At 43.5% G+C, this 26,751-nt stretch overlaps 1 protein-coding gene across 1 annotated transcript in view; it reads left to right on the forward strand.

The window, feature by feature from the left end:
- The window catches only part of rxfp2a (relaxin family peptide receptor 2a), a 98,599-nt gene that overhangs the window by 46,189 nt on the left and 25,659 nt on the right, over nt 1-26,751 (forward strand). Inside the window, exons 8-11 of the mRNA XM_034099061.2 lie at nt 1,521-1,592; nt 19,341-19,415; nt 20,024-20,095; nt 26,583-26,654. Coding sequence (XP_033954952.1) covers nt 1,521-1,592; nt 19,341-19,415; nt 20,024-20,095; nt 26,583-26,654 — 291 coding nt within the window. The remainder of the gene's footprint in view (nt 1-1,520; nt 1,593-19,340; nt 19,416-20,023; nt 20,096-26,582; nt 26,655-26,751) is intronic.

Here is a 26,751-nt window from a genome sequence, read left to right on the forward strand (position 1 = left end):
CATAAAACATTCAGGTCAATCAGTCATAGATACAGAACAGAGATCACATATCACATGGCAAAGAAACAAACAAGAAACATACATACATTGGGTCTAAAACCCAGATATTCAGTTTGCTACGATATATGACAAAGAAAATCAGCAAATCATTGTAGAGCTGAAACTAGAGATTGTCAAGACTTTTATATTATGTAATTAGTTTAGCTTGAAAGGTTATATTCCCTGAGAATAAGATAAACAAAAATAGACATCATCCCTCTGTCTCTGTTTTTTTACCCAAGGTTTCTCAGTGAAAACTGATATCCTCCTGAGTCCCGGTGTGTTCAGTGATCTCCATCAATTACAGTGGCTGTGAGTAACACACACACACACACACACACACACACACACACACACACACACACACACACACACACACAACACACACACACACACACACACACCACACACACACACACACACACACACACACACACACACACACACACACACACACACACACACACACACACACACACACACACACACACACACACACACACACACACACACACACACACATCTACCTACTCACGAGAAGGTCATTGTGTCGTGTACTCTGCTGAGGTTTCATATTAATGCAGATGGCAGGACACTGTGTGTGAAAATACAAGAGCACTTCCCTATAAGGAGTCATAAACGTTGTGCAGCTGTGGAGATTATGCCTTATTTCCCCAATGAAATCCAATTTGAGTACCACTACACAGAAATGAATGTCTGTAAAGCTAATGAGGCAAATAGCTTTATGGGTGCGTTATATTGTTTTTGTTCCAGAGCTTTTTAAACGGTGCACTTTGTTTTTGGCCTGTCGTTTTATAAGTCTACTAAACCAGGTTTCAATGTTAAGGACCCAACTCTCAGACTTTATTATTTGTTTTTAATTTTATTTCATGTTTTCTCTATGGCATCCAACCCAACTGAATAAGATTTAGTTTAGATAGTAGTTTGTTTGCAGGGTGCTGGGGTTAGATAAGGCTCTACTTCACATCATGTTTATTTTAGTACAGACAACTTAAAAACTAAAAGGCATTTGTTATAGACATTTTGAATTGTGGTGTTTCTGTTTTGCTGTTGTGTTTTTGTGACCGTTTCTTGTTCTAAGGTCTCTTTAATAATCTTCTTATGATTGTTTTATTAAAACCACTCTCATCATGTCTATATGCTAGAATATTAAGCTACAGCCAATATTCAACCAACAAGGTACAACATGTTCATAAATCACATTTTTATTTGTTAGTCCTTTTTACCAATAAACAGAACCAGGCTTGCTCTTTCCCCTTCTCTATTTATGCTAAGCTAGGCTAGATAAGATTTGCTTTATTTAACCAGAAGATCAACACCACTTCTCATCAGTACGCAAAAGTTATTTACTGGCTGCACAGTAGTTTTCACGAATTGACGGGAAAGTGGTGTTGATCTTCTGGGTGAGAAAGCAAATCTTATCCAAAATGTTTAACTATCTTTACAATTCTCTGTGTCAGGATTTTGGATCATAACCCACTGAGCATCCTGTCCCAGGACACTTTCACCGGGCTCCAGTCCCTCACGTACCTGTGAGTTGCAATGTTTTTACTTAAATATCTGTTGTATTGATGGCTGATTTCAATTCTCAAAATAACTCCGGCAGTTGTCTTGCATATGTAATATAATATGGATATAGTTTGAAGGAAAGCATCATACCCTTTGACAATAATTGCTAACCTGAAGAAACTCCACATGGGAAAATAAACATTTTGATGTCAAATGGTTATAATAACATACTGTATCTCAACTTACCAAATTGAATATTAATATCATGGGCATTTTTAAATGTAAACCACCTTCATTTGACGAACTCTTTGTGTTTATCTTATTTAAACATGTGAGTATGCAGGACAAGAGCTTTATGCATGTTAAATGTCTATTTAGTTGTACTCTGTGATTACATTTCACACTTCATTTCATAATCAGTCATGTCTTTGTGTTATAACAGCAGTCAAGTAATGATGTCTTACGGTACGATTGTTTGCCATTTCATGGGCCATATGCTTTTTCTCAAAAAATACACACCTTGTTTTTTTTAACAAAAGGGCTTGTTTCCATCCTGACATGTCACCTCACTCTTTTCTCTCTGACTTCACTTGTTATTCTTCCCTCCTCTCCATTTCAGTAACTACTTCACTGACCTTAAAACCGCCCTGGCACTTTGTCTTTATAGAATGGGAAGATTGCAGTATTGTTCTCCTGGTCTTTGTTCCCGGTGAGAAAGCCTTAAGGCTGTCCTCTGCGTCTCTGCTTCATCCCTCCACTTAAAGGGAACATATCATGCTATATTTGAACAATATATTGTAGGGCCATACCTATATAAAGTATATAAATATAGTTTTTTTTTCAAAATACCAAACAGATCCTGCATTTTAGCCATGCCTCATTTCGCTCTATTTGCTCTTTCCAGAGCTGTTTTTGCAGGGGGCTGACCACGCCCCCCTGCAGGAGAGGGAAGCTTGCTCTGAGATCAGCTGCTGGGCTGTTAGAAGAGGGGGAGAAAAAGAGATCTCCGTCCTCCGTGTTTTATTCTTATAGAAGTAAGAAGAGAAACCCTCCTTTTTACGCAGCGGTCCAGACAGACATCAAACAAATCAAAAAAAAAACATGGCCGAACTTCGTTTTATTCTCGGTGGAAAATGACTATTTTAAAGTTAGTTTGGCCATTAAAATGCGTTTTGATGTCATTTGATGCGAGAAATATGAGTTGTTATTTCAGATTATGTGTGCAGTTGATGCACATGATCTTTAGTTTGCTAGTTATTACGAAGATTACTTCAGGAAATTGTGTCGATACGTTTTCATTGTTACCAAGGTGGTTGCTAGGTATGCTGCTAGCGATATTATTTCTGTTATGTTGTGTAACAGTTTAATGGTGTAATCTTTATTGCTACCCCCTTCCCCGTCAATGTATAGTGTTGGTCCACAGCGCAAACGTATTAGTTTAACAAAATCCGCATCTAAAATTGTGGCATAGATAGCCTACGTTATTTTCCCCTGTGCAATTCCAGTCTCACATCTCACATCACATCGTCATAAACAAATACCGGAAACAGACCGAAAACACTTTCGTGTGCTTGCTTTTCTCTTTGAAAGTCATCACATAACGGCATTGTAATACACGGTTCGGCTGCATTAAATATTACATATCTGCCGTAGTTCTGTATTTATAGAGCCCTGATGAGAAGACTTCTAGACAAACATGAGGAACTGCCACCAACACTGAAAACGTGACATGGATCATACATATATCAGCCATTAAACAACATCTTACATTACTTTTCACACAATACGTCTCCTTGCAGTATCAACACTAATTCGGCTGACTTTTATATTTGATCCAATTGTTAGATAGGCTGTATTTACACCATAAAGGTGCACAGCTGATATAAAGTGACACCTAGTGGTTAAAGCATGTTATTGAATTTCATTATTTTTATTATTAGATATTAATAGGATCCCTATAAAGTATATTCATTACTCGTTATTCTCTACTAATAGTTAATTAAAGACTGTATATAATGACTATTTTGCACATCCCTTTCAAGATTTCAAGATTTTCTAAGGTTTATTGACATATCATATACACAACTATGGTGTAGTTATGCAATGAATGAAAAACTTTGTGTATACCTCCAGCAATGTTAACTATGTTGAAGCACTTATTTAACTGATATTATACATATGTATTATACTCTTATATAAGATGTATGTAGATAGTATAAGAAATGTGCAGAAGGTACACACATATTGATAGATGTCTTGTAATGCACTGTTGAGGAACCTGCGACCAAAGTTTTTCTTGTCAGGTATTGAACAATCAATAAATAAAGAACACAGAATTATTAAATATAAAACACAGAATTTGTGTGATTATACTAAATGATTTACAAATAAACACCACTGAATATTTACAACTGTTACACATGCTGATGTAACGCAAATGTTTCCAACTTGGGATCAATAAAGTATATCTTATCTTAAGATGATCGATGGCTACTGCCATATTTTCAAAATGTGCCTCTGAACCTTGACAAGTACATGTTTCAGGCTTATCAATTAACAACAGGAGGGGTCACAAACATAAGACCAGCTGTTAAATAAAGCTCTTCTGACCTTAGCTGGCATGTGGGTAATGCTGCCCATTATGGGCACAAGCAATTTTCACCCATTTATTAATTATATGTTTTACATTTGAGTGTTTTCTATCCCCTAAACCTCCAGGGATGTACACCGCTTAATACTGGCCACTTCTTATTATGGGAAATACGAAAACGTCTTTTAAAACTACAACTCCCAGTAGAGACGTGCCATAGAACATGTTGCGAAACACAATAGCCAGCATGTGTAGTTCTGGGGACGGGTTGGGGGACGGGATGGACCCGTTCAAATCCAGTTTTGGACAGTCTGCCATGGTTCCATCCCATTTCAAGTGCTGTTCGACGCTCGGCACACTCTCCAATCATAGAGCTTGAGGACTATCACGGGGTTTGTCAAGCGAAGCGGAGAGAATACTTACTTCCGGGTGCAATATTCTGTAAAGCAAATGAGCTGCTCCGACCCTCGGTCCTGACGGACTCCAACTTGTGTTTATTAATCAAACAAATAAATAAACACAAGGATAATTAATTTATGTGTTATTGTTGAGTAAATGGAGAATTGCACAGGGGAAAATAACATATCTATGCCACAATTTTAGATGCGGATTTTGTTAAACTAATACGTTTGCGCTGTGGACCAACACTATACATTGACGGGGAAGGGGGTAGCAATAAAGATAACACTATTAAACAGTTACACAACATAACAGAAATAATATCGATAGCAGCATACCTAGCAACCACCTTGGTGACAATGAAAACGTTGTATAGACACAATTTCCTGAAGTAATCTTCGTAATAACTAGCAAACTAAAGATCATGTGCATCCACTGCACACATAATCTGAAATAACAACTCATATTTCTCGCATCAAATGACATCAAAACGCATTTTAATGGCCAAACTAACTTTAAAATAGGCATTTTACACCGAGAATAAAACGAAGTTCGGCCATGTTTTTTTTTTCTGCAGGGAGAAATTTGAAGATCACGTGACATAGACGCCAGCCATTGGAAATGAATGGTGAAAAAAAACGTAGGGATCTTACAATTTCAGAGGCGTTTTTGTGGAAATACTACGTCCTACGTTGTGGACCAACGTAGTTATTACACATTTTTTTGTGAGACTGGGTTGGGATATCTAGATACTTTCTAAGGTTTGACATAATGAATTGTGCTACTTTTAAAGCAAGCAACGATGTTTTGTAATCAAAAAGCTCCTCAAAAACGCTTTCGAAGCAGTTCCTTCCGTTGCTACGTTCGTTCAAACAGTAACAACTTCGCGTCGGGCTCCTGATCAGCCTATTGGTGTTCTTTTCCCCATAATGACCGCGTCGCTGCACATTATCCCTTATTACATATGATTATGAGTCATTATTCATTTGTTTTAAAGCAAGAGGCGCAAACGCTTGCCTCGGGGAGGGAGAAAAAGAGCCACAGCGGAGAATAAACAGAAGGGCACCCATGGCAACCATGCAAGGGAAGGGTACTACAGCGTCTCCAGCGCGTTCGAGTGGCAATGGCCGGCCGTGGCCCAACCTCTAATTCCCCTGATAGGTGGAGAATTGACCACTAAGCGGAGCACCCCTTTTGTGACGTAGAAAATAATTCAAATCTGGATCAGTCTGTATCAGATCCGTTACAGATCCTTTTTTTTTTTTAGAGGAAAAGAGAGAGTATTTTCTGACACTTGATGAGTTCCCTGACACACCGGGACACATAGTCTTGTATCAAAGACTCTCTATTTTTCTTGTCTTCCCTTAACAGGTATCCATTTCAATAAATGCCTCCTTGGGTAGGTCTCTCTAGGTCAGAGGTACCCAGTACGTCGACCGCGGTCGACCGTGGGGGCAATGCTGGTAGATCGCGAGTCATTCATAAAAATAAAAAAAATCCAGCTCCGTTAAAATAGACAAAACAGCTTTTGATCCCTCCTCCCTTGGCCTCCCTGCCACTTAATTCAGGAGTTTACTTGATTGACAGAAAAAGCAACCTATCGCTTTCCAGTCTGTTAACCCAGAATGCAAAGCGATACAAAATCAGTCAAGTGCCGGGAAAACTCAAATTAAGTTAAATAGACAAACAAGAGACAAACAACCAAATGAGTGCGGGACCGAGCAAGAAGCTAAAGACATACCACTTCCACCCAGAATGGGAGGAAGAATATTTGTTTGTGATGTCACATTCAAAGGTTATTTGCCTTATTTGTAAAGCAAGCGTCGCTCTGCCAAAGAAAGGTAACGTGGAGAGGCATTATCGGAGTGTTCACAAGGCATATGACACCGACTTCCCTCCGAGTAGCGAGTTGAGAAAGAGAAAGGTCATGTATTATTGCTACACAAACATTATCTTGCAGTCTTAGTGTCGCTAACTCTTTTGATCTTTCCAATCGAGACGAGATCTCTCTCTCCCCCGCCGTCTGTGTGCGAGGGGGCGGGGCAGCTTACACACACTACATGCAGCAACACACGGCGGGGATTGCGGAGAGAAGCGCTCCAAGGTGTGGTTAAATGTTACCCGTCTTGAGGTGGACAATGCTCCTTGCCAAGGCATGCTTGCATGTAAGGGCGGTAACACGAGCAATTTGTCTAAACATTTAGCAAAAGTGCACCACATTCAGACGGAGGAATGCACCGGGTTCGACTGTCTTTCTAGTAGCTCTGTAGCCCCATCCACAACTAACGTTTCCACGTCAGGTGTTATGTATGCTAGCAGAAACACACAGAGTTAACTCCATTATATAAACATGGGTTAATGATTAGAGGTAATTGTGTTACTCTTTATTTTGTTAAAGTTTCAGCTATTCTCTTTACAGTTCTGTCATCAGATTATTTAATACGATTTGTTAAAACATTGTTGTTTCTTTTGATGTGAAATATTATTTATTTAATTTAAATAAAAAGCAATGTTAATTTTGTAAACAATTTGTTAAGTTAATTTAATAATATATGTATTTTTGAATCAAGTATTCATCTTTTATTGTCTTTATTGTTAGTTTCCACATGCCTAAAACAACCTCAAGCTAAATCTAAAAGTTGATGGCTAAATAAGAGCGTTTGAGAAATTGTGCAAGGCATACAGTAATAGTCCAAATAGTCGATTAATCGTTTCATTAATCGATAGATTAATCGATTATCAAATTAGTCGTTTGTTGCAGCTCTATTGTAGTTATCCCATGTATAAATAAAACGTGTTTTTCAGCAACCCTTGCAATTTGGGATTTTATTTTTGGTTGGTAGACCTCGGTGAGCTGGTCATTTCAAAAGTAGCTCACCAGCCAAAAAAGTGGGCTCTAGGTCGTCCTCAGACGAGCCCTCCATCGTTGCTTTCAGTCATCCCGGTTCTCCATACTTCTGGCCAGTTAATTGGTACTTTGTGCTCCTACGTCATTCTTGAGTACGTCCACGTATGTTTGTGCGGGACGTCCTTGTGACCGATGCCCGTGTGTTGGTTCCCACAGCACCAATTTGCCGGCTGGCAGCTCTTGATGCCTTTGGCAATGTCCTGCTAGTCTCATTCTCATGGCTGCAATTTTCTCGCTCACCCTTGGTATTCCCCTCGTACAGGATCTTGTTGGTTACATGTACACTATTGCTGATGTTAAGTACTCCTCGCAACATTCTGGTGTAGCATCCGTCTAGAGACTTTTGCAGGGTTGGCTTCAGGGTCCAGCATTCACTGCCATAGAGGAGAACAGACTCTACCGTTGCATAGAAGAAGCTGAGTTTGATTTGACGGGGGAGGTTGGAATTCCATACACTGGTCATGCCATTCAGGGCCCTCCATGCAAGTGCCTTCCTCACCTTAAGATCTTGCTCGGTTGAGTTGACCCATGAGCCCAGGTACTTGAAGTCCTTGACTTCTTTAAGCACAGTGCCTTCTGTTGTTGTCAGAGGTGGATGTTCAGGTAAGATGTTATAGGTGATAACCTCAGTTTTCTTGGTGTTTAGCCTAAGGCCAACCTTGGCACACGTTCAGGAGTTCCTGTGCTTGCTCCACGCTGTCGAAGAGCAGGCTGATGTCGTCCGCATAGTCCAGGTCTGTCAGGACTACTGTGGGGTAGGGCTGCACGATTCTTGCTCAAATGTGAATCACGATTTTCCTCTATAAGAATTGAGATCACGATTCTCACACGATTCTCATCGTTTCAATGAAAATATTTATTGCACTACAGTACAATACATTTAAACAGACAACATTTCAACACGAATTCCACCAGCCTGGCTGTGTGGTAATTAAAGATTATAATCTAATCTAATCTAATCTAATCTAATTTGTCTCTCTTGTAACAAAAACATAATTTAACAAAAGGATTAACTTAAATACTGCAGTCAGTACTGAATATAAAAACGGAACAGAACATAAAGTTACAGCTTTAGAATAGATGTAAATAAAGCCTAGCTGCCTAGCTACTAGCACAGTCCATCTACTGCACTAAGATTCTTGGCTAAGAACACTAACATGTCGACATTCTGAGGTTTCAGGGAGGAACGCTGGCAAGTTACAATGTTCCCCCCTGTACTGAAAGCCCTTTCTGAAGGGCTACTGGTCGCAGTAATACATAAGTATTTCCTGGCCAGCATGGACAATCTTGGGTATTGTCCCTTGTTGTTATTCCACCACTTTAAGGGGTCATCTTCGCTGTCGATATTTCTTGAGAGTAGATATGCGCCTAGTTCCATGTCGACAACTTGCTCGACTTCAGGTGCAGCTGCCTCGTTCCCCTTTGCTACTTTAAAAAAGCTGCCTAAGGTCTTTCTCTTCTTCCCACCAGGGGGGGGCGTGGCACTGGAGGAAGCTGTGGTGGGAGTGAGGCTGAGACTCTCCTTGAAAAGGGAAAATAGAATTTAATAAAAAGGTTAACCTTAATATTCTACACTTGATAACTTAAGTAATATCTCAGCAGTTAAATACTAAGGTTGATAAACTAAATACATTTTCCCAATTAATATAAACAGTTACCATAGTAACGATGCTAGTCATCTCATCCTTCAGTCTGGTCTTGACAGTGGTTTTGTTGTCCTCGCTGACATAGTCCAGTTTGAACCTTGGATCCAGACTTGTAGCTATGTCGAGCAGCGCCTGTGTCTTTGGATCACTGTACTTCTCCTGAAGGTACTGCAGGATGGTTGTTTTAATCGAGCGAGCGAGTGCAGGGTCGTCTTCCTTCACTGCCATCAGTGATTCGAAGAGGTGGAGGACTGGCTTCACAGAGGAGACAGACACATATTGCTCCCCTGAGAGCGCATCTGTGAATTCTGCCAGTGGTGTTAGTGTCTTGTCACCTCAAGAACCTGTATGTCTTGCCATGTCAGAATGTTACCTCTAGCGAACTTGTTCCGGTCAGTGTTCCGGGCGAGAACTCGTGTAATGGCCTCTTCAAGGACCCTGTTGACCATAGCTAGACGGGATCCCCATCTTGTTTGGCACTCCGTTTTGAGCTTGTGGTCAGGTAGATTGAGGTCTTTTTGTGCTTGTGCAAGCTCTCTCTTCCGCTTCCAGCTGTGGCTGAAGCAGCTCAGTATCTTTTTGCAGACCCCCATAGCACGGCTGATTCGTTCATCTTTCATTGAATTCTCTAGAGAGAGAGAGAGAGAAACAATGTTCAACTTTGCTGTAAAAACATGACAAAAAAATAATGGTTTAAAATGGTAAAAAAATATATATATACATATAACAGTAATTCATTAAGGCATAGCTAAAATGTAATGCACAGTAAAATCCTCAATATAGGGCATAGCAGTGGCAGCCATGTTCTGGTTCCATCATTCCAGACCCCATTAATTTTTCCCATAGAGATTTCCTAAAATATTTATATCAATTAATTTAAGCCTAGAATCAAGCCATCCAGGATACTGGTGAATCATGACCATAACACATTTGATTCTATGAAAAATGAATGAATATTTAATTATATGATATTCTACATTTAATAAATACCCTTTGTTTTGCAGTTTTAACTTTTTTTTCACAAAATCAAACGTGTTATGGTCATGAATCACCAGTATCCTGGATGGCTTGATTCTAGGCTTAAAATAATTTATATAAATATTTTTGGAAATCTCTAAGGGAAAAATGTATGGGGTCTGGCCTATTCATTTAAGCCTGAGTATAAATATATACCCAAATGGCGGGGGGTACTATAATATTTAGACTATACATTACAATTTAAAATGGTGGTAATTAGTTAAATGAAATAAGATTTTTTTTTTTAAATACATAAACATGTTCAGTACAATATTGACAGTTAATTTAACTCTACACTTTCAGACTTAAATGAACAGAGGACTTTACTGTGGGATGGATTGTACTCAGCTCACCTATAGCCAGATGTAGCCTGTGGCCAAAACACTGGAGCCTTGTCCAGTTGTTTATGTCGGATGCTTTTATGATGTTTGATCCACTTTCTGTAGTGATGCACACCATCCTTTTCGGATCCAAGCTCCAGGACTGGAGACTCCCACTGCAATTTCGTCGCCCGTGTGGTCCACGGGGAAGAAAGCTGTCTGTAGGCACCGACTTTTCATGATGAAATCACTGGTGATGAAATGCACCGTCAGGCTCATATATGGTTCCATGGTACGACTGGACCACAGGTCAGTTGTTGTCGCAAAGTGCTGGACATCTTTCAGTTCTGTCTCGACTGTGGTTTGAGTCTTGTAGTACATGGCAGGCAATGCAGTACGTGAAAAGTAGTTGCGGGAAGGCACTGAGTACCGCTTATCCAGCGTCTTCATCAAGTTGTTGAACCCTTCATTTTGAACTGTATTTATTGATGCCATATCCTTAGCCAAGTAAAAGGTGATGGCTTTCGTTATCTCTTTGTGCCTTCATGAGCTGTGTGAATATGGTGTTCCGTTGAATAACGTTTGGCTTATGGATGTTTGCGTCGTTGTCTGCGGGTTTGATATTTTTTTCGGGTTATCCTTCTTTGCTAAAGCATACTGTATTTTATGGTGACGTTGCAGGTGATTTAATAGGTTTGTGGTGTTACCTGACGTCATTTCGACGATGCGAGAACAATGCTTACAGTGGACGACTTTGTGTAAGTCATCATCAGGATCAAATCCAAAAAAGTTCCACACACTGGATGAATGTGGTCTTTTTTTCGGCACAAGCACAACTTTCCTCTCACTCTCGCCAGAGTCGCCACCGGGATTTTCATCGGTGTCATTGTCCTCGACCTCCTCGTAACTCATTTCTGTGTCACTCATTTCTGTTTTTCTTGTAATCAGTGCTAATGCTAACGCTTCTGTAAACATACTGCCGGCTCCTGCCCTCACGTGTTGCAGTCAGTGAGTGTTGCCAGGTATACTTATTATAAGCCACATTGGGATAATCTTTCTGTAAAGTTGCTTGGTAGTAAGTAATAATGGTTGTTGCGGTTGTGAGATTGTAGATAGGTTATTTTCAAATAGCCGACCCGACATATATAGGTTTAAAGTGCTCATGTTCTTTTGCGCTTGTTTTCATAGACCTGGTTGCTTATTCCTTCCGCAAAAACTGGCAACACGAGTGGCTGCAGCGTTAACACTGCATGAGAGGAGGAGAGACAGACAGAACACTACCATTTGCATGCGATCATGGTACTTTAATGTTAAATGTATAGAGTATATTTGCTTTACATCGTTTAAGTATGATTGACATTGCAAGTTGGTATTATTCATAAGTAAAATAATAAAAAATTCAAAAAAATAAAATCAGCATGACATCATAGGATCGCCGTAATTTAGAAATGAGATCGCATAGGTGTGTGAATCGAGATCATGATCTTTTTTCGATTAATCGTGCAGCCCTACTGTGGGGTGTCGTCTCGACCTCCTTGGTGTTAGAGTGAAGCCAAGATCCTGCTCTCGTCCACTGATGGCCTTCCTGAGCGCATAATCCAAGACCATGATGAAGAGGAAGGGGGCCAGGGTGTCCCCTTGCATTACCCCAGCCAGGATGTCAAACTCCTCGCTGTTGCCGTCTGGGGTCACCACCCTGGCCCTTGTTCCTGCGTACATGGTCTCTATTGCCCGGAGTAGGTTGAGAGGAACACCGTAGGCCTCAAGGATCTTCACCATTGTGCTTCTATGGATCGAGTCAAATGCCTTTTTTAAGTCGATAAAGCACAGTACAGCAGTCAGGTTATCCTTTTTCACCTCTTCGATCATTCTCCTTAGTGCCAAGATCTGGGCTGCGGTGGTTCTCCCCTCTCGAAAGCCATTCTGGTTCTCCCTCAGGTGAGGGTCGATGGCGTGCCGTATCCTGTTCAGTATCATCCGGTTGTAAACCTTTGCGGTGATACATGTCAGGTTGATGCCTCGGTAGTTGTCTGGCTTTGAGAGGTCTCCAGCTTTAGGCACCGGGATGATGTTGGAGAGAGACCATATATCAGGCTGCATGTTGTGCAGTAGAGCGAGGTTGCCAAGGTCTAGGATGAGGTCATCGAGATCACAGTACTTTAAGACCACCGGGGGTATGCCATCCGGCCCAGCACTCTTGCCCTCTCTCACTGTGGACTTCGCCCTGGCAAGCTCACTGGCTGTGAAGGGACCATCGTCGATGGGCAGGTTCTGAAGGAATGCTGGTATACTTTCCTCAGCTCCATCCGCTATTGTGCAGGCTTTGGAAGTGGTTGAACCAGGTCGTCACCAGAGTTGGGTGTAACGCGTTACTGTAATAATATTACTTTTGTCGGTAACGGAGTAGTGTAACGCGTTACTTTTATAATTCAGTAATCACACTACAGTTACTAACATTGCCCCGACACACGTTACTTTGTTACTAAAATCAGTCATAATCACACTGACAAACAAGAGGGGTTTCCGCCGCAGGTTTATATGTACGTAATCTGCGCGACTTGCGCGTCAACATCTCCACGTGCAGTGCTGCATAAACATGGCTGAGTCAGCGATAACTTTCGAGGGGTGGAGGTATGCCCATTATTTTGAGTTCGTCCGAAGAATAGACAGGAAAGTGACGGTGAGGTGCAAACTGTGTCCAGGCCAGAAGCTGTTATCCACTGCTGTAAACACATTACATTACATTGCATTTAGCTGACGCTTTTATCCAAAGCGACTTACAATAAGTACATTCGACCAGGAAGACACAACCTTGAAGAAAACAGAATAATATAAGTACACCACGTCAAACATCAACAAACAGCTGCAAAGAACACATGCTAAGGTGAAGCTAAGGCACACGCTATTTGTTGTTTGTTTATATCACGTAGTCTGTTCTTCTTCTCTGTCTTCCGGTTGTTGCCTGTTTTGAATGACAAATACACACTACCGCCGCCTGCTGGTAAGGAGAGTTTTTGCCACTCACGCATGCGCAGTTCGTACGTCCTCGGCGAGTAAAGTAACGAGTAAAGTAACGAGTAAAGTAACGAGTAAAGTAACGAGTTACTTTATGTAGAGAGTAACGAAGTAGTGTAATATATTACTTTTTTTTTTTTTAAAGTAATATGTAATATATTACATTTTTTTAGTAACGACCCCATCTCTGGTCGTCACCCTCTCCTCGGGGGGGTCTCCCTCAACCTGTCCCTCCTTAGTCCTCTTCCGCCCAGTCATCTCATTTATGACCCTCCAGGCCTCCCCATATTGCCTTTCACCGTGCGCTGCCTTCACTCAAAAAGAATGTCTTGAAAATATTATCTTAAATAATAAGAAAGTGTTTCAAGAGCGCAAAGTCGTTGAAAAACATATGCCAAAAGCTTCCGTTATTTATTTTGGTCTCTCGGCTCTCATGTCTATTGGCTTCTTAAAAACAGCGGGGATAAGCTGTTGAACTGCTGTTGTCTTTTGCCTGGCTCCGGTGATTGGCAAATCTGGGTGATGCCTTCTGATATGATTTAGCATGTTTGGCGTGTTACCATTAGCATACCGCACCGCTGTCGAACAACGCCGACACACCGTCCTCGTCCAATCCACCACTCGTCCGATCCACCACTCACACACTTCATCGTTATTGTAGTCCACAGGGAACCCGAAATGTTCCCACACAGCTGATTTAAAAGAAGCAGGTGGGTTCTAGCTCCTGTGTGTTATCTGAACTCACCATACTAACTTTTCTTCTTCTTGTATTTTGTTCGTTTTGTTGTTGTCTTCTTGTTCTTCATTTGTTGTTTAAGGGCGGCTGGCAAACAGCTTTTAGGTGCAATACCGCCCCCTGGATTATATATAATGTAGTGGATACTGCCCTGAATGACAGACTTTTTTCCCACTCGTAAAAAAAAAGGCGTATTCGGCGTATTCGGCGTTTGACTGCGTGTGCCGAACCGTGACGTCCGAACCGTGATGGTACGAATACGGATACCGTTACACCCCTAACATGCATTGAAGGTTCCCATTACAAATGGTCTCCGACAACGCATGAGTGCATCGGACGGGGTGCTGTGATCGGACCCTCCCTTGCGGGTTTAGGGTCTTATCGTCATGTTGTCCTCCGGAAGGAGGACCAGCGCCACCATCCGCTGCGATGTTCCTACGGACTCCCGCCGCTGGAAGTATAGGATTTGGGATGACTTTGTTCTTCATGGTTGGCTTTACTATGCTGATTAAGGACTGGGGGGCGCAACTCCTCTCAGTCCTGGTTTTAGTTCAGAGTGTCCTTCTCCTAGATGGGTTGCCTTCCATGGCTATGAGCCCCATCTGCCCCTGCTATTTTTTACCCATAGCTGGGACAGTGGTTGGCAGGCGCCAGGGCATGTCCACACACCGATGGGCCTGCGCGCCTTGCCTCTGGGGCCCACTGTTGCTCCGAGATCCCCTACAGTTTAGCCTGGGACCTCACGGTACCCAGTTACCGTGTGTGGCCACGAGGAGGCACTGCAGGAGTCTTGGCGGTGGAGCGGCTTTGTACCAGCAGAAGGAGACTTACACACTCGGCTCCTCTTTTCACCCTGCACGAGGAGGGCTAGCCGGCGGCAGTAGCTGAAAGCAGAGTAGCAAGCAGAAGCAGCATGAAGCATGCACTAACTACAAGCACTACTACTGCAGATCTACTGCACTACGCATCACACAGCCCTGCATGCAAGCATAGGTAATTTTTGAGAAACCAGCTCGAGTGTGCTAGGATTTGAAAGTACACAACCGGAAAAAATCTGCCACTTCTTTACAGAGCCCCTCCTCCAAAACACACGAACGCGCACATGACCAATGAGGGCACGAGATAAGTTTGTGCACAGATGGAAGGCTGACAGGCAGGTAGGCCATCCAGTTATTTTAGCCGGCCCGGCTAAAATGATTGGTCGTGCTTTTTACAGTACTACGGCTTCCACAGATTACATTTTTTAATGGATTTTTTGTCAAAGCACTTAAGATATTCATTGCTATTGGGACGTTAAGAGCATTCCATGGAATATAACAAAAAGTGTATCTCGAGCCAGTTTCTCAAACTTACCCCACCTTTAAGGATGATGCTTGACAGATAAAAGCTTTGTTTACATGTGCACTTGTTACGCCCCTGATAAAAGGGAAGAATTTTGACAAGAGTCAAAGTTAGGTTTCATTCTCCGGTACTTTACTCGAGTCAGTCAACAAATGCAACACCTTTCAATAGCACATACAACTTGGCTATTAACACTGTATTTCAATCATGAGACTCCTTAATTACCACAATATCATTGATAATATAATTGACAACATAGCAGAACCCTCACAGAATTATTTAACTAAAATATAAAGACAACATATTACATATAACTGTGTGCATACACAATACACAAGATGGCGGCAAATGCGCACTACGCAGTTCATGTAACCATGTAGTAGGGGTGTAACGGTTCACAAACATTTCGGTTCGGTACGTACCTTGGTTTTTTGGTCACGGTTCGGTTCGGTACGTTTTCGGTACAGCAGAATTTTTTTTCACAAAACAAAACATATATATATATTTTTTTATTATTATTAAACTGTGAATAATGTATTCACTCAAATAAATACAAAATATAATAAAATAAACATTAAGGTGCAGCATTTCGATGAACTGAAATAATCTGTATTTGAACTTTACTGTACTAGTACTCACAAAACATAAACTATTAGTTTTGGGTTTTTAATTATTATTAAACTGTGAATATTCACTCAAATAAATACAAAATATAATCAAATGAACATTAAGGTGCAGCTTTTCGATGAACTGAAATAATCTGTATCTGAACTGTACTGTACTAGCACCTAAGCAGCCAGCTTGACATTAGGACTTGCTTGTCATTGTATTTTCATGTTGTTTAAAGAAAGATGAACTTGTTCCACATGGCTGCTGAAAGGGCAGATCTGCTGGCACTAGCAATGTCTCCTGCTGTGGAGAAAACCCTCTCGCTAGGGACAGAGGTAGCAGATACAGCCAGGTAGCGCTTTGCTAACATGGCAACATAAGAATATTTGGCGTTTATAATAGCTTTGACTCGGTCTGAAGTTTTTGCGAGTGGTGGAGGCTAAATGCTAGCGGGAGTTGGGTTTGCACTTCAGTCTTTTTTCTTTTGGTACCGGTTATATTCACGTTCGGGTGATGCCTTTTCAAGAGTGTGCAAGTTTGATGTATTGCCAGCCGCGTAACCAATTTTAGTTGAACAATGCCGACAAACAGCTTTGGTTTGGTCCACCTGTCTTTGTCCGTCATCCTTGTACGTAACTGCGAAACCAAAATGTTCCCAAACCGGAGACTTCATTGATGCTGGAGGATTTTCGAGCTCAACTTTATCTGCGTTCGCCATTAATTTTCGACAGTTTTGAACGCATCCCTCTGACCAGCTGAATCCGACGCAGCACCTCAGATTACTTCCAAGAAGTTGTTCACTTTCTCAATTTTTTACGTTAACGTTATATTCGTTCGGTACACTTCGGTACACACGTGTACCGAACCGAAGGGCCCGTACCGAATAATTTCGGTACGGGTACGTGTACCGTTACACCCCTACCATGTAGACGTTACATTCTCGGCTATCACACACATCAGCCCAAGCTGATAAAACGTAATAATAACACACTCAATATTTCACACAACCACTTTAAAACACTCCTTACACATGTTATGTTATAGTTTGGCCCAATTTGTTATGGTTTTGTACTATCTACATACCTGATAAAAGGGAAGAATTTTGACAAGAGTCAAAGTTAGGTTTAATTCTCCGGAAAGTACCGCGAACCCCCCCAGATATGTGGGCGGAGACAAGAGCAATCGATCTCCGTCTCCCAGATCAAGGCCACCTAGTCGTCGATCACAGTTGAACAGATCACATGTCTCCAAAACAAACACAAACAAGCGCAGACAGAATAGGCTTGTTTGAGACAAGCAAGACCTGCGCAGACGTGCGCAGTTGCGATCAACGTCTTGCTAGTGCGTTGCATGATGGTTAGTCATTTTGTCCGACTTGCTCTGGAGGCTCGCCCACATGAGACTTTGAAATCTCGCGGGACAAAGACGCCCGCAGCCTTGAGAGCGAGGCGAGGCGAGTTGGCGCAGTTGCTCTCCACGAGCTGCGGAAGCGAAATGCTTGATGGGAAACGGCTCGCTGGTATCTCGAGCTGAGCGCTCATTGGTGGTTTTTACCACGTGCTGCTGATGAAACTCTCCAATTGGCTGGCAAAAGTTTGTTGTTGTTTTGTGTCAATTTTACGTCGCCACATCCATTCCCATTTTTCATCATTGTTCCACAATGTTTATCATCATGAAATTAATATCTATATATTTTATACTATACTGCTTACCGTTTTCATACTTTATATATCTTAGCATATTCATACACACTGTTCATACTGCTCACAGGCTGATATCTATTGTATTCATACCCCACTGTTTATTCATCATTCAATTCATTCTATATGTTATTCTGTAGATTGTGTACATTACTTTCCACTTCACTGCTTGTTGCACCTGGTTAGAAGCTAAACTGCATTTCGTTCTCTCAGTACCTGTAATATGTGCAATAACAATAAAGTTAAATCTAATCTTGAGCAGGAAGAAATGTATTTACTTAGTACATATCTGACATTAACGATTAAACACATTTGTGCATTCTTTATAAATGCAAACCGAGTCAAGCCGACTCCGGAGGTGGTGGTATGCACCTTAAAGTTGTTTGCAATCCGCCAAAAAACCGAGAGAAGAAGAAGAAGATGAAGAAGCCGTCTCCGAGCTGTCCGACTTCAGTTCAGGCGAGCTTTTTGAGACCTCCCCCGGCTGCGATCGGCTACTCTCGTCTACTTTCGAGGCGAGCCGCAATGTGTCTCAAACAAGCCTAATACCTTCTCATCCTTTCCAAACATCCTACGATTAAACTACATTAACAAAGGTAACAGTTAAAATACTGTCAATGTTACAAAAACAATCTATTACACACTCACTCTGCCTGACTCCTTCAAAGATCGTTTTTTACCTCCCGGGAGTAACTCTCAGAGAAGTGACTATAGTCTGTATTTTTGTTTCTTCATCCATCTGTGGAATGAACTGCAGTCGCGGGTCTCTACTCAGTCTCTCATCTGTCTGAAGTTTTACCCCACGAAATATAAAATGTTCTTCTTTGAAAACTGACTTTACTTTAACCCTCACAGTGCTGGGAGATTTAACTCCATTTGATTAAAGGCTCCTGAGAAGGGTTTGATGTTACCTTTAAACTACTAATCGTGTTATTGCATTAAGAGCCGACTATCTTTTAAATCCAAGGCTTTTGTTCTGATTTATTACCTTCCAATGATTAGACATACATTAATTTCAGTATACTTGCAGAAATGTAAACAATTACTTCAAACATTCCCAGGAAGAGGGTTATAAATTACAGTGAACCATGTATTATGTATTTAATCCACTGTTGTTTGATACATTATTTGTGAGCATAAATCATTTTATCCTGAGAACACTACATCAAAGACACAAAGACCAACCAACAAATCGTAAACAGAACGTCTTTGACAAAGTTAAATATGGACTCATGATGCACGTTTGTCAGTTTTTACTTTTTGTATTAAAAGGTTTTCTAAGTGGCTGCCAACTCTGAAGTCAGCAGGAACACATGGTGACTTTGCCATAAAATGTAATGTTATTAAAAATGTGAGCAAAAGACGTAACACATGTTTTGTGTGTTATACAAAGCAACAGTGCATCACCTCCGCTCCGTAACAATGGGAACCCCCCGCTGAGGGTGTCCAATTTTCTGTTTTGAAAAATAAATATGTTTTCCTTTTTTCAGATCCATGGTGGGCACCGCGCTGCAGCAGCTCCCACACCCCAGCTTCTGTCAACACATGCCTGCCTTGGACTGGCTGTGAGTCTGCTCTGACAGTGTGCTTGTGTGTGAGCAGGTGTGTAGTGCATGTGTGTGACTCAGTACACATCTGCTCTTTAAATACTTTATCAGTTTGTGTGTGTGCTTGTGCTTTTGTGATTACATAAAAAAGTGAATGGTAGACAGAGGTGACAGGGTGCTGACAAATTGCTGACAATAAGTGGATGAGATGAGATTTAACAATATTTGTCAGCAAGTGAGATGAAGGATGAGTCTGACATTAAGAATGACCTCGTCCACAAGTCAATCAGCATTCATACCAATTCCCCTCTTTAAATACCAACCTGTCTCCTTATTGTTTTCCCTTTTCAATTCAATAAAGCTTTATTGTCACCAGAGGGCAATTCTGGTGCACAGTACATCAACAAATACACTATAAACAACAAAGTGCAAGTAGTAAAACATATCTAATATTTGCAACAATACAAGGTTATGTTATATTTTTCTAACCCCAAAACACCAAACAAATGTTATATTTTATTACTATTCTTGTGCTCATTTAGAAATGTTTTCACATGTGAACACGATATGTGTTTTGTAAAGTTTAAACAACATGTCCCCCCCCTCCCTTTGTGTTCTGCTCACAGGGATCTTGAAGGAAACCAGATTCAAACTCTCAACCACTCAATATTGAAGTCCTGCAGCAAGCTTGAAGTCCTGTGAGTATATCCTAGTTTATAACGGCTTGACAATCCCTTCTTGGAGTCATTATTGTCGCCACATCAGACATTACAGCAATGATGTCATATTGTCTATATAAAACAAATCCTCCAGAAGTAAACATTATTGTGGTTTTTTAATTTATTTATTTCCCCTTTAGCTATATTCAATACAACACGTTTTTTTCTTCTCTGTTTGCAGTCATTTTAGTTAATTTATCTCCCAAAAGACACATTTGGAAGCAACTTTTTTTTTTAATCAAATTCAGATTATTTGTTCAAAAGTTTGATATGGCAGACCCCTGCTTCAATATTAAAAACCATTGCATCTTTAGGAGTATCATCAGTCTAGGTAAATGACCCGTTAGGTGTTTTACTAACCCTTAGAAGCTCAGCATAGTCCTAAAGACTGAGGAGTGCATAAACACCATCTGGTTTTAATGTTGCTGATATTTTATATATCTTATAATTCAACTATCTATCAATTCAAGTTACAAAAAACTAGGGCCACCAGGGTGGGTGGAGGGGGTCAGGAGGACGGGTTTGGGCTGACAACCCAGGAGCACCGCGGAGGACCCGGAAGGGATCTCGGGCGGACGGCCCGGGGTCAAGGTAGAAGCCGAGAAGGGGGACTCGGGCGGCCTGGGGGCAAGACAGAGTCCAAGGTGGGGGTTATGGAGGGGCGAAGGCCACCGCGGGCGAACTCAGGGAGCCGAGCATGAGGGCGAGGACCGCGGCCGGGAAAGTCAGGGGGCCGGGCTCGAGGGCGAAGGCCGTGGCTCTCAGGGGCCCGGGATCGAGGGTGAAGACTAGACAGCTCCGCAGGCCGGGCAGGACCCGGTGTCGGAGCTGGTGGGACAGGCCTCGGCAGGATCCCCCACGGAAGAGGACCAGGACACGGGATTGGCAGGACCCCCGGCAGGAGAGCAGTCGGCGGGGCCTCCAACAGCACAGGACAAAGGGTTGGCAGGACCCCCAGCAGGAGAGCAGTCGGCGGGACCCCCACCGAGACAGGACAAGGAGCCGGCAGGACCCCCGGCAGGAGAGCAGACGGCGGGACCCCCAACGGGACAGGACAAAGGGCCGGCAGGACCCCCGGCAGGAGAGCAGTCGGCGGGGCCTCCAACGGCACAGGACAAAGGGTTGGCAGGACCCCCGGCAGGAGAGTAGTCGGCGGGACCTCCAACGAGACAGGACAAGGAGCTGGCAGGACCCCCGGCAGGAGAGTAGACGGCGGGACCCCCAACGGGACAGGACAAAGGGTTGGCAGGACCCCCGGCAGGAGAGTAGTCGGCGGAGCCTCCAACGAGACAGGACAAGGAACTGGCAGGCCCCCCGGCAGGAGAGTAGACGGCAGGACCTCCAACGGGACAGGACACAGGGTTGGCAGGACCCCCGGCAGGAGAGCAGTCGGCAGGGTCTCCAACGGGACAGACATACGATTGGTAGGACCCCTGGCAGAGGAGTAGTCGACAGGGCCTCCAACGGGACAGGACATGGAGTTGGCAGGACATGGAGTTGGCAGGACCCGCAGCGGAACCTCCAACGGACCAGAACATTGGGTAGGGACTTGAGACGTGACTCGAGAGGGGACTCGAGAGGAGACTCGAGAGGAGACTCGAGAGGGGAACCAAGGGGGAACTCGAGAAGGGACTCGAGTAGCAACTCGAGAGGAGACCCGAGAGGGGAACCAAGGGGGAACTCGAGAGGGGACTCGAGAGGAGACTCGAGAGGGGAACTAGAGAGGGGACTAGAGGAGAGAGAAGGGACTAGAGGAGGGACTAGAGGAGGAAATAGAGGAGGGACTAGAGGAGGGACTAGAGAAGGGAACTCGAGAGGGGACTCGCGAGGGGAACTAGAGGAGGGACGAGAAGAGGGACGAGAGGAGGGACTAAAGGAGGGACTAGAGCAGGGACTAAAGGAGGGACTAGAGGAGGGACTAGAGGAGGGAACTCGAGAGGCAACTGGAGAGGGGACTCGAGAAGTGACTAGAGGAGGGACTAGAGATGGGACTAGGGAATTGACTAGAGGAGGGACTTGAGTAGGGACTAGAGAAGGAACTAGAGAAGGGAACTCGAGAGGGGACTCGCGAGGGGACCTAGAGAGGGGACTCGAGGAGGGACGAGAGGAGGGACTAAAGGAGGGACTAGAGCAGGGACGAAAGGAGGGACTAAAGGAGGGACTAGAGGAGGGACTAGAGGAGGGACTAAAGGAGGGACTAGAGGAGGGAACTCGAGAGGGGACTCGAGAGGGAACTGGAGAGGGGACTGGAGAGGGGACTGGAGAGGGGACTCGAGAGGGGACTGGAGAGGGAACTCCAGAGGGGACTCGAGAGGGGACTGGAGAGGGGACTCGAGAAGTGACTAGAGGAGGGACTAGAGATGGGACTAGGGAATTGACTAGAGGAGGGACTTGAGTAGGGACTAGAGAAGGAACTAGAGAAGGGAACTCGAGAGGGGACTCGCGAGGGGACCTAGAGAGGGGACGAGAGGAGGGACGAGAGGAGGGACTAAAGGAGGGACTAGAGCAGGGACGAAAGGAGGGACTAAAGGAGGGACTAGAGGAGGGACTAGAGGAGGGACTAAAGGAGGGACTAGAGGAGGGAACTCGAGAGGGGACTCGAGAGGGAACTGGAGAGGGGACTCGAGAGGGGACTGGAGAGGGGACTCGAGAGGGGACTGGAGAGGGAACTCCAGAGGGGACTCGAGAGGGGACTGGAGAGGGGACTCGAGAGGGGACTGGAGAGAGAACTCCAGAGGGGACTCGAGAGGGGACTCGAGAGGAAACTTGAGATGGGACTGTGGCAGCTGGGGCCAGAGCTGGGTCTGGAAACATGGCTGCGGGGGCCGGAATTGAAGCCAGAATCATGGCTGTAAGGTCCGGTTCTGGAGCCGGAAACCTGGCTGTAAGGTCCGGAGCGGAAGCCTGGACCCTGGCTGTGTAAACCAGGTAATCCAGTATGGACGCAAAGCTGCGTGGGCCGGTACTGGAGCATGGAGGCATGGCTGCTAGCTTGGCTTTGCGCCTCCTTCTCTTAGCAGCCGCCTGTAGCATCAAAAAAGCTGAATCCGCTGGGTCCATTCTTGGTCGGTTCGTATGTTACGATGTGTGAAGCAGGTAGGACCCAAATGCAGATTAACGTGAAATTCCTTTATTTCAAGGCTATACTGACAAAGACAGAACAGAACACTCACCGAGCACAAGCCAAAACACAAGGAGTGACAGGTGAAAACAATCAGAAAATTAGACACACCAGGGAAACTAACGACAGACATGAAAACACAGGGAAAAGAGACCAGACAATATACCCAGAGGAAAACATGACAGGGAGAACAGCAAAACACCCAAACCAAGACATAGAAAACGTGACATAACACAATAATCGTAACACACACACACACACACACACACACACACACACACACACACACACACACAACATCATCCTCACTCTTACAATTATGTCGACATTGAATTACTGCCAACCCAAAGGAAAACAGCAAACCTTTTGTGAGTTAAGGAATGGAACAGGCTCTCTCAAAGTTAAGCATGTAAAGACTTCAATATGTTTTCTAGGATGTCAACAAACTGACTGTGAGAAACAAGCCTCGTCTACATCAATGTAGACAGACAGAGTCCAAGGTGGGGGTTATGGAGGGGCGAAGGCCACCGCGGGCGAACTCAGGGAGCCGAGCATGAGGGCGAGGACCGCGGCCGTGAAAGTCAGGGGGCCGAGCTCGAGGGCGAAGGCCGTGGCTCTCAGGGGCCCGGGATCGAGGGTGAAGACTCCGGCTCTCAGAGGGCCGGGCTCGAGGGCGAAGACAAGACAGCTCCGCAGACCGGGCAGGAAGGCACTGACGGGACAGCGCCGGAGGCCGGGCAGGACCCGGTGTCGGAGCTGGTGGGACAGGCCTCGGCAGGATCCCCCACGGAAGAGGATCAGGACACGGGATTGGCAGGACCCCCGGCAGGAGAGCAGTCGGCGGGGCCTCCAATGGCACAGGACAAAGGGTTGGCAGGACCCCCAGCAGGAGAGCAGTCGACGGGACCCCCAACGAGACAGGACAAGGAGCCGGCAGGACCCCCGGCAGGAGAGCAGACGGCGGGACTCCCAACGGGACAGGACAAAGGGCCGGCAGGACCCCCGGCAGGAGAGCAGTCGGCGGGGCCTCCAACGGCACAGGACAAAGGGTTGGCAGGACCCCCGGCAGGAGAGTAGTCGGCGGGACCTCCAACGAGACAGGACAAGGAGCTGGCAGGACCCCCGGCAGGAGAGTAGACGGCGGGATCCCCAACGGGACAGGACAAAGGGTTGGCAGGACCCCCGGCAGGAGAGTAGTCGGCGGGGCCTCCAACGAGACAGGACAAGGAGAACAGCAAAACACCCAAACCAAGACATAGAAAACGTGACATAACACAATAATCGTAACACACACACACACACACACACACACACACACACACACACACACACACACACACACACACAACCTCACCCTCACTCTTACAATCATGTCGACATTGAATTACTGCCAACCCAAAGGAAAACAGCAAACCTTTTGTGAGTTAAGGAATGGAACAGGCTCTCTCAAAGTTAAGCATGTAAAGACTTCAATATGTTTGTCAATATGTCAATATGACTTTCAAAGAGAAAAGCAAGCACACTTGGAATAAAGTGTTTTCAGTCTGTTTCCGGTATTTGTTAATGACGATGTGCTGTGAGATGTGAGACTGGAATTGCACAGGGGAAAATAACGTTTCTGCACCATTTTAGATGCGGATTTTGTTAAACTAATACGTTTGCGCTGTGGACCAACACTATACTTTGACGGGGAATGGGATAGCAATAAAGATAACACCATTAAACAGTTACACAACATAACAGAAATAATATCGATAGCAGCGTCCCTAGCAACCACGTAACAATGAAAACGTTGTATAGACACCATTTCCTGAAGTAATCTTCGTAATAACTAGCAAATTAAAGATCATGTACATCCACTGCACACATAATCTGAAATAACAACTCATATTTCTCGCATCAAATGACATCAAAAAGCATTTTACTGGCCAAAGTAACTTTAAATAGGCATTTTACACCGAGAATAAAAATGTCTGCAGGGAGAAATGTGAAGATCACGTGACATAGACGCCAGCCATTGGAATGAATGGTGAAAAAAACCGTAGGGATCTTACAATTTCAGAGACGTTTTTGTAGAAATACTACGTCCTACGTTGTGGACCAACGTAGTTATTACACGTTTTTTTGTGAGACTGGGTTGGTATTTTAAAAGACACACTGATTTTCTGCATCTTGGAGAGGTGGGGAGGGCGGGCAGCTAAACGGGTAGGGATTATTACAAAATATTTTATAGTTTAGGCCTAGGGTGTATGTTTTGATATTTATATGTGCTTTTCGTCATTCTTAAATTCAGTTGTCAAGAGTTATTGAATTAGTTGCATTAACGTTTGCTTTGGTCATGGAAATTACAGCAGCCAAATCTGGTATAATTATCTCTTATGTTAAATGCATTTAGTTTTTACAGAATGGTCCCTGGCAAATAAATGGAATGGACGTAACTAAATTAAACCTCCTCTGTTGCTCTCCCTGAGGTTTTTCCCATTTTTTCCCCTTAAACTGTGGGTTTTCTCTGGAAGTTTTTCCTTGTATGATGTGAGGGTCTAAGGATAGAGGGTGTCGTTTTCTCATACTGATATTCTGAACAATCTGTCCTGTTGTATTTGCTGTAAAGTGTCTCTACTGTAGGCTATTTTTATTATATGTACAGCACTTTGGCTCGACCAAAAATCGTTCATAAATGTGCTATATAAATAAAACTTAATTTGATTTGAAACCTATCAATAATTAATGTAAAAACTATTAATTAATATATTAGTAGAAGAGTAGAAACTTTGAGTTATGAGAACAGAGTTATGAAAACTATTTCAACAAGCACAATTTATATTGTGGTCTTCAAACTGAAAAATTGAATTGCCTTTGGGATTGAAGAGAAGGCAATTTTCTAACGTAACAGAGAAAGTTTGATTGTTTGGTGGACTGGCTGCACACTGAGGACATTTTCTCAGAAAGATGGGAATTACAGCAATCAAAGTTTGTTTTTCGTATAAATGCATGTGATGTCTTTCCATTCTTTTTTTTGTAAACCATCAGTGTTTGCCATCAAAGTTCCTGCTCTCCCGTGTCTCTCTGAGTCCTAACCCCATTGCTTCAGAAGTTTCGATCACACTTGTCACACAGTCTAAGAAGTTAAAGCTCTGGTTTGTCTCTTATCTTTGCCTTTTCAGGCAGAGCTGTTCAAGACAAAGATAATTGATGCAGTATTCGTGGAGAGTTGCTCTGAACGGCTAGTCAGAAACTCTGATTCTGCAATGATTGAGGTTAACCTTCATTCTCAACAGTGATTCGCCAGAGGGATTGAATCACCGCTTTGCACAAATGTTCTTACATGTGCTCTGTCCTTTCCAGAATTCTGATGGACAACAGGATCCGAAGAATTCCTGAAAACACTTTCCAGTCTTTGTGGAAACTGGCTGACCTGTGAGTAAAGCAGCGGTCTCATTATAATCATACAAATAATTGAGTTAATAACAAATTACATCCGATAATCATGAATAAATTGTGGTTAGTCTAATAA

The sequence above is a fragment of the Pseudochaenichthys georgianus genome, chromosome 14, assembly GCF_902827115.2.
Source record: "Pseudochaenichthys georgianus chromosome 14, fPseGeo1.2, whole genome shotgun sequence".
In the NCBI taxonomy this organism is placed as follows: Eukaryota; Metazoa; Chordata; class Actinopteri; order Perciformes; family Channichthyidae; genus Pseudochaenichthys; species Pseudochaenichthys georgianus.